The 9,427-nt window shown below is 48.6% G+C and overlaps 1 protein-coding gene across 1 annotated transcript; it reads left to right on the forward strand.

Annotated features, from left to right (window-relative positions):
* The first annotated feature begins 4,203 nt into the window (after nt 1–4,203).
* On the forward strand, nt 4,204–9,371 carry LOC309521132 (protein DGCR6-like). The gene is made up of 5 exons (XM_082203499.1): nt 4,204–4,473; nt 7,370–7,530; nt 7,918–8,018; nt 8,310–8,450; nt 8,951–9,371. Exons 1-5 carry the CDS (start codon nt 4,292–4,294, stop codon nt 9,032–9,034), a joined length of 669 nt encoding a protein of 222 aa, XP_082059625.1. The 5' UTR covers nt 4,204–4,291; the 3' UTR covers nt 9,035–9,371.
* The last annotated feature ends 56 nt before the right edge of the window (nt 9,372–9,427 follow it).

Genomic DNA, 9,427 nt, shown 5'->3' on the forward strand with positions numbered 1-9,427 from the left:
TAGCCATCATAGCTAGCTGGTGAATGTTGACAGGCTTCTACCCCATGAATTTGCCCAGACCTCTTTAAAGCCATCCAGGTTGGTGGCCATCACTGCCTCCTGTGGAAGGGAGTTCCATAGGTCAGCTATGCTCTGCATGAAGTACTACTTTCTTCTGCCTGTCCTGAATCTTTCAACATTCAGCTTCATTGGAGGTCCATAAGAGAAAAACCTCTCTATCCACTTTATCTATGCCAGGCACAATTAAAATAAACTTCCATCTAGCCGCCTCTTGCTTGCCTTTTCTCTAAATGAAAAAAAAAATCCCAAACGCTGCCATCTTCCTTCATGGGCTCTCCATGTCCCTCCCTGGGTTTATAAGCAAGATTCGGAGCAATGATCACACCCTTTTCTGTAGCCATCAAAATCCAGCTGAGGCAATGAGTATTTGAAACCGGAAAAAGATGGACAGACCCCCTTGCTGGAGCCTGGGCAGCCGTCAGCTGCTTCCTGGTTTATATTTGGAGCTGAGATGTGGCTTGTGCCAAAGTTCCTCTTTTTTTCCCCCTGCCTGTTTAGTCTGTGCAGGAGAGCACAAATCACAGCCCAATGTCATCACTATGGCAGGGTCTGGCTTTCATTAGGGCCCACGTGAGCCGCCTCAGCTGATGCCTTGGCCTCCTTACCCAAAATATGTGCTGTGGAAGACGCAAGAGCGCAGCGACACCTTTCCATTCTCTGCTTTGTGCAAGCAAATCAAGGTGAATGTTGTATAAACCGGTTGTATGCAGGAGCCTCCAAAGTGAGTGAGCAAAGTCTGTTTGGTTCCTGGTGGAGCATCACCCCTGAAAAAAGCCAGCCACTGGGAGAGCATAAAAAGAGCTCTGTTGGATCAAGCCGATGACCCATCGAATCCAGAATCCCGTTGTCGCAGCGGCAAACCAAATGCCTGTGGGAAACTGGCAAGACCCAAGCTCAAGAATGCTCTCTCCTCCCGTGGCTTCCAGCAAGGTATTCAGGAGCATTCCTGCCTTCGGTTGTGGAGACAGAGCATAGCCAGAAGGAACTATCCATTCTGAGATTTGAAAGGTGCAGAGTGAGTGGGCCTGGGAAGATGCTAGCACAAGCCTCCGTTCAACCTTTGAGGAGCAGAGAGGCCCTGCATTGCTGGAGCGCTGGCCCTGCAGGGGGGAAAGCCTACAAGCAGAACAAGAGCATTCTCCCAGTCCCCTTGTGGTTTGCAGCAACTGGTATTCAAAAGCATTACTGCCTCTGACTTTTGTGATCTTCATACCGGGGATTTAAATAAGACACAGCACTGAGCACATTTTCTAAAACGCTTCTCCCATTTTGCTAGGCCAAACTGTCTCACCACCACCTCCCTGCCCCGTTCTTCTCTACCATACGGGGAAACCATGAGTTCAGATTTGCGCTAGAAATAAAAGACTGACAACTGCTGGAGTTATCCCTTTGAGGCCATTTCCCCAGACAATGGTAGGTGCTGCTTCAGCAAGCATGTATCCTACAGGGAACAATGCAGCCAAAGGACTGAACACTCCTGGAGAAGTGATGTAACAGAAAAGGATTGAGGCAAACTGCAATGGCATAAACTTCTCAATGGATTGGGCCCCCAGTTTACAGAATTAAGCCTGCCCCTGAGCAGCTCCCACCCCAGCATATCCCAGTTGTGCGCCTCCTGGTGCCTGCTCATCAAAATGCAATAGGAAATGGAAGGGGATCTCTGGACTGGCTGCAAATGTTTTGACGGGCCCTTTGCTGCAACCTCCACCACCCAATTTCCCCCACTGCCCAGGCCTGCCAAGAGTACCTCAACAAGGCCTGCGAGAGGCATCAGCGTTACTCTAGCGGTACCCCGCAAGCTCCTTGCCAAATTAAACATCTCTGGGCACCGCTGCGGTTCCCACAAGGAACCCAGCCCTTCCCAGAGACAGGCAGGCAGCCGAGAACTGCACGGAGGCTCTTGCCAGACGAATTAGGAAGACGCCTGGGACCTACATCTGGTAGCTATTGAGTGGGGTTGTGGGGAGAGGAGGGGGAGAGAGGAGTGCAAGGAATTGTGGGAGACTCGATACAGGCAACAGCAGATTTCCCCAACCTGGTGCCCTTTGGTTGCTTGGGGGCATCAGCCTCGGGGGGCACTGGATTAGGGAAGACTGGTCTACAAAGTGCTAAGGGAGTCAGAGGGGTGATCTGAGAGGTTTAAGAACATAAGAAGAGGCTGCTGGATCAAGCCAGTGGCCCGTTTAGTCCAGCATTCCTGCTTTCACAGTGGACAACCACATGCCTGTGGAAAACCCCCAAGCAAGATTCAAGCACAAGAGTGCTCTCCTCTCCTGTGATTTCCATCAGCTGGTATTCAGAAGCATTGCTGCCTCTGACCACAGAGACAGGACTCAGCTATACAGCCGCAAATAAGGCATTTTAAGGGTGTTTTAAAGTGAAATATACAAATGTGGCACTAGATGGTAACAGTGAGCTAAGGCAAATTCAATGTAATTCCCCCCCCAAAAAAAAAACAAAACGTTTTTTAAATAACATTTTCAGTGTTTTTAAAAATGTGTGTAGATTCCACCACAGTCATTGTGGCTAGCAGCCACTGAAAGCCCTCTCCACGAATGTGCAAATCCGATTTTAAAGCCATCCATGGAAAGAGTTCCTTGGTTATCTATGTGTTGCATGAAGGGCTTTTTTTTAAAATCTGTCCTGAATCTTCCAACATTCATTGGATGTCCACCACCTCTAGAGGGAGAGAAACTTTTATCTACCCACTCTCAAAATGATAGCATGCATCATTTTATAAACTATCATGTCAGCTCTTACCTTTTCAAAAGTTCCAAACGCCACAACTTTTCTTCACCCCCTTGATCATATGGGCTGCCCTTTGTTAAACCTTTCCCCAACTCTACAATATCCTTTGGTGGGTGAGGAGAGGGGGAGGCTGTTACCTGGAGTCAGGATGACTCCAAGAGGCAACACAAGTGGTGGTTTTGGAGGGAGGAGACTTTGGTGGGCACCAAGGCAGCAGGAGAGCATTAAAAAGGCACAGCCTGTGGTTGCCAGCAGTGGCCCAGGGGATGCCAGAGTGGAGACATGGGCAAAGGATGCCCAGAAGCAAAAGTGGCCTGAGTGATAAATATAGGCTGGTAGGCCTCAAACCTGAACACAATAGGATGCAGTCCTAACCCCTTTTACCCGAGAGTAGACCCCACGGAATTCAATGGGACTTACTTCTGAGTAGAACTCTGCTCAAATACGCTCCCTGCTTGCCGTGATTATTTTTTTAAATGCTACTTCTTGAGTACATGCTCAGAAATAATTCATTGCTGTATCCTCACGTCACAAAACCCTGCTATTCTGCTAAGGGGTGAGAACACTCTGCTCGTGTCCAGAGGCACTTAGCCATTATGTACTTATTCTGCATACGCAAAAGGAAGAGAAACTGTTCAGTTTTTGTTTTAGAAGTGACAGCATTCTGCCCATGCTTTGAGGCATCCAGTCCTTATTCTGCCCAGGCAAAAGGAAGAGAAAACACATCAGGTTGTGCTTTTGGGAGGGGGTATAGGAAGTAAAGGGTGCTGTGTCCATGCTCAAAAGCACTTACCCCTCATTCTGCACACCCAAAAGCCAGAGAAAACACTTAAGGTTCTGATTGGGGGGGGGGGTAGAAGGGCGCTCTGCCCATGTTCAAAAACAACCAGCCCTCATTCTGCACTTCTAAAAGCGAGAGGAAACCCTTCATGTTCTGCTTTGGGTAAGGGAGTGTTAGAAGGGCGCTTTGTTCATGCTCAGAAGCACCCAGCCCTCATTCTGCACACCCAAAAGCCAGAGAAAACACTTAAGGTTCTGATTGGGGGGGGGGGGGTAGAAGGGCGCTCTGCCCATGCTCAGAGGCACCTAGCCCTCATTCTGCACACCTAAAAGCTTGAGAAAACACTTAAGGTTCTGCTCTGGGGGTGGGTAGAAGGGCGCTCTGCCCATGCTCAAAAACACCCAGCCCTCATTCTGCACTTCTAAACGCCAAAGAAAACCCTTCAGGGTCTGCTTTGGGTAAGGGAGGGTTAGAAGGGCGCTTTGTCCATGCTCAGAAGCACCCAGCCCTCATTCTGCACACTCAGAAGCGAAGCACTTCAGGGCAGGTTCTGCTTCGGCGGAGGAGAGGAGGACAGCCCTCTGCCCACGGCAAGCAGCGCCCGGCTTTTAAGGGCAGGCCCCTCTCGGCGGGAGCGCGCGCGAGGGGAAGGCGCTCGGGGAGGCGGAGTCCGGCGCTTGGGCCTAGCCGCCTCCCTCAGCCATGGCGCGCTTCGGCGCGGGGTTCGCCTACGACGACGACGGGGAAAGCCTGGCCTCCGGAGCCGGAGCAGCAGGAGCCGGAGGACTGGGAGGCTTCGGCGGGGGCGACCGGCTGGCCCGTCAGCAGGAGCGCCACTACCAGCTCCTCTCCGAACTGCAGGCCCTCGTCAAGGACCTGCCCAGGTGCGGGGAGAAGAAGCGGAGGCCGCCTCGCCTCGGACCCCCGCCGGCTGGGCAGCGCGCAGGGAAGGGCCCGGGCCGGACAGGGGGACGGCTTTCCTTCCTTGGATCCCCACACCTGAGGGGCTTGAAGAAGGAAAAGCCCCCCAATAAAAAGGGGGGAAGGGAAAGGGGGGCAGGATGCTGCTGGAGGATATTGCATCCTACTATTATTATTATTATTATTATTATTATTATTATTATTATTATTATTATTATTATTATTATTTGTATTATCTTCGTCTACCTGTCTGCAGAAACGGGACTAGAGGCAGCCCACGATTTCAATATTTAAAAAACAACCACCACTGAACTGCAAATTATTATTACTATTTATTTTCAGATATAATAATTTATATCAGTTTTCCATTACAATCCAATAATAGCCTTGTTATAACAATACCAATTTATAATACCGTTACTAATACCAATCGATCAAATAGCGAATTGTATAATGTAGATAAGGTGGGCCCCCGCGTGCTAGAATGGATGGTTTGATGGTTTTCTTTAATTCTGCATTCCAAAGTCTTACTAATTTCTATTACATTCCGGTCATAGTTTATTATTACTTATTTCGCTGCTCTGGTATGCGTCTCCGCCCTTCCGCAGAAACTGCTCGAGGCATCACGCAATTTTAATGCAAAACTGCAGGTGATAATAATAATAATGGCAGTGTATTGTGTTTCTGCCTTCAGAAATGGCACTTGAGGCAGCTCACAATTTTAATCTGAAAAACCGCAAAGCAGCAGACAGTGGTAGTAACAGTAGTAATAATAACTAATTGCAATGGTTGGTGTCTCGCCTTTCTGCAGAAACCCTCCTCAAGGCAGCTCACCGTTTTCATTTTAAAACCACAAAGTGGCAAGTTGTTGTTGTTGGTGTTTCCACCTTGCTGCAGAAACCGTGTGCAAGGCAATTCGCTGCTTTAATACAAAACCAGCAAGTTATTATTAGTGTGGTGTAGTGGTTAGAGTATCAAAATAGGACACGGGAGACCAAATCCCTTCACAACCATCAAACTCACCGGGGTGACGTAGGACTAGTTGTTGCCTGTCAGCCTAACCAACCTCACAGAGTTGTTGTGGGGATTAACTAGGGAGGAAGCCATCTTGAGCTACTTAGGGAAAAGATGTGGTGTAAAAGCTTAATATGCATTTATTACGCATATTTAAATAATAAATAATTTTGTTGCAGTGTTTTGTGTCTCCACCTTTCTGCAGAAATGATACTCATGGCAGCTCACAATTCTAACAAAAAACCACAAAACTGTTAATTGTTATTATTAGTACTGCTATTACAGTTATTAGCTGCTGGCTAAGTAAAAACGCCTCGAAGCAACTTATAACTGAAGTCAGTTCTGCAGAAAAAGGCCCAGCAAAATCATCATAAGGCCATCAGAGGAGGCATTCAGGATTTAACGGGTTTATCATTTATATTATAAAAATATTAATTGTGGCAGATTTGTTGTTAAAAAGTTCGTGGCTGCTGCAGCAACACCCCTATGGATAAAGGTGGTGATTTTTGTTTAGGCAGGGGGAGCAAATAAGGCGAAGGATAGGCGAAGGTGGATAAATTTATGCATGGGGTGGAGAAATAATTTTTTTCTCCTTTTCTCATGCCACTAGAGAACCTAAAAACTCAAAAACCTCAAATATTGCATAGGGGAGCAAAAAAGTTTCTGATGTTTCCGCTGGAGCTGTTTATGCTGCTGAAAAGGCAAGTTGCTTTCAGTTTCTAAATTGAAAAGAAACAAGAAACCTTTACCTCCTCTTTAGCAAATTTTCATCATAATCTCAGGGACTACCTAAAAGAGCATGCTGGCTATGAAAATAGTTATGAACTATTGTTGAGGCAGGCTGGTCCATCTGGACATTAGGGGCGGGTGGTGCTGTGGTCTAAACCACTGAGCCTCTTGGGCTTGCAGATCAGAAGGTCGGCAGTTCGAATCCCCGCAACAGAGTGAGCTCCCATTTCTCTGTCCCAGCTCCTGCCAACCTAGCAGTTTGAAAGCACGCCAGTGCAAGTAGATAAATAGGTACCGCTGTAGCAGGAAGCTAAACGGCTTTTCTGTGTGCTCTGGCTTCCATCACAGTGTCCTGTTGTGCCAGAAGCGGTTTAGTCATGCTGGCCATCAGACCTGGAAAGCTGTGGACAAATGCCAGCTCCCTCAGCCTGAAAGCGATATGAGCGCCACAACCCCATGATCAAGTTTGATTGGACTTAACCATCCAGGGGTCCTTTAACCTTTACCATCTGGAAAAATGGGGGGCTTTGACCCAGTTCCCCCACCAACCTTGGTATGCCCTCAGCCAGCCACAATCGGCCAGCCTTCTTACTTAACAGCCAGCCCCACCTCCTTCAGGAACTGTTGACTCTGCCTTTCATCAGCACTGGCGCCACCTACTGTTGGGCTCCCTGCTTTCTGCCCTACCAGTCCCAGTGGACACAAGCCACCCTTGTACAGTGGTACCTCAGGTTACATACACTTCAGGTTACAGACTCCACTAACCCAGAAATAGTGCTTCAGGTTAAGAACTTTGATTCAGGGTGAGAACAGAAATCGTGCTCCGGTGGTGCGGCAGCAGCGGGAGAATTAGCGGGAGGCCCCATTAGCTAAAGTGGTGTATCAGGTTAAGAACAGTTTCAGGTTAAGAACGGACCTCTGGAACAAATTAAGTACTTAACCCGAGGTACCACTGTATTGAGGCATCTTTACCCCTAAACCAGAGTCAACAGATGTAATGGGAGTTGGAGCTCAGCAACCTCTGGAGGACCACAAATTTCCCATCCTGACACCAACTTCTGAGTGGCACAGGGGTGCCCGACGTTCCCTTGACTCTGTGCTGTGCTTTCTTGGCAGTTCTTCCCAGCAGAGGCTGTCCTATACCATCCTCAATGACCTGGCCATGGCGCTCATTGATGGGACGGTCTTTGAGATCGTCCAAGGCCTGCTCGACATCCAGCACCTGATGGAAAGAAACCTCTACAACCAGCGGCTCAAGCTCCACAACGAGCACCGAGGTAAGAGGGGCTCGATCCCTTGTAGGAATTGGCCAGGCCTTCATCAAACAGCCTCTCTCAATCGCCAGTCAGGGGTGGTTAAAATACAGGAAGCAATTTTCTCCTCGTCCTCTGAATGAGTGAGACAAGGGCTGTCTTCCAGCTGATGAGTACAGGATCAGGAAGTGGCTGTTCCAAATTATTGTGCACGACTAGAGAGGCACATATGTGCTCCCACACGACACACTTTGCAGAAGAGAAAAATGGAGCAGTTGGGGATGTTGTTCATATTTGGCAGAGCTCGCGGGGGGGGGTGGAGCAGGCTGATCTTTAGGGGATTGGAGCAGAGCCTTTCTGCATCCCCCACAATACAAAAACATAATGTTTTGCTGCTTGTTCCTTCCGCAGTTCTCAAGCAGGAGATGCTGTATAAGCACAAAGAAGCCCAGCAAGGCTGCAAGCCTCACAACTTGCCTCTTCTCAAAGCAGCTCAGCAGAGGGAGCTGGAGGTAAGGCCTTCATGTTCTTGAGAGAGCAGTCTCCCTATTTGAAGGTTGCCTCTCGTGCTTGTGCAGTGATTAGTTAGCGGCTGCTTTGGGGCATTTCCCTCCCTCTGTAGTACACAGCTTGGCTCGTTGGCAAGGGAAACCCATTGTGACCACGATGGCGGCCAGTCCTTCACTGTGAGCCGTGTTGAACTGGCTGGTGTTTCCCCCTCTCGTTCGATTCTGAGATGTCTCTCTTTCTCAGCCGGGTTTTCTGCACTTTACACCCCACCCCCATTTCCACATTTAACTCAGGCCCTGGAGCAGCGGATTCATGATGAGCAGCAGATGATGGACGAGAAGATTGTCCTGGAACTGGATCAGAAAGTTGTTGACCAGCAGAACACGCTGGAGAAAGCTGGCGTCTCTGGCTTTTATATCACGACAAACCCGCAGGTCTGTGTGTAGAACGGAGTGGGTTTTTCCACAGATGCTGCCCCATACCTGTGTAATCCAAGGATATAGCTGCCTTGCAAATAAATCCATGGCCTACATGTTTATGTTAGTTATTTGAGCCCTCAAAGTAGGGGGTGGGACACCTTCCTGGTTGTCTAGAGATGATTCCACAAGCGACTAGCCAAGCAGCTACGTAACAGTGGCGTGGGGTGAAGGGGGGGCCAGCCACACCGGCCGCAACATCTGGGGGTTAGGGTTAGGGGGCGCAAATCCACGGGTTAGGGGGCTCAAATTACTTGCCTTGCCCTGGGTGCTGACAACCCACGCTACGCCACTGCTACGTAAGAGACAGACTGCATTAAGGCTTGATACATTTTGGCTGCTTCCAAACCCAATGGATAACTTCATATTGCACCCTAATATTGACCGTTTGGGGGTGGGTGGAAGAAAAGGACTCTTTGTGGTGTAAAAAAAAACAACCAATTGCCTTCTGTTTACAGGAGCTGACTCTCCAGATGAATCTGCTGGAGCTGATCCGAAAACTGCAGCAAAAGGAATCGCAATCTAGAAAGCCTTTCTCCTGAGCAAAGGACAGAAGGGCACAATAACTGCTCTTCCCCCCTCTCCCTCTTTTCTAGCCACGATCCTCTGTGGGAGAGGTGCTGAACGAAATTACTCAGTGTTTTTATATAGATACATAAAGGCTGGCACAGCCAGTTCCCTTGCCAGACCTCAGAAGAAAAGAGGCTCAGTGGGGTGGGGGAGGAGAATTGCCCCCTTTTTTCAGTGTGGGGTGGAAGCATGGTTGCTGCTGTCTTAACATCCAAGGAAGCCCCAAAGTTCGGTTTGACTCTGTGTTTGTTTATTTATTATCTATCTTGTTTTTTTTAAATATATATATATATGCACACAAGACACACACATATAGCTGTCATTTATCTCAAGGTTGATGTTTTGCAGTGGTGGCCAAGGAATTC

Source organism: Podarcis vaucheri (assembly GCF_965113315.1).
Source record: "Podarcis vaucheri genome assembly, chromosome: 16".
Taxonomy (NCBI): domain Eukaryota; kingdom Metazoa; phylum Chordata; class Lepidosauria; order Squamata; family Lacertidae; genus Podarcis; species Podarcis vaucheri.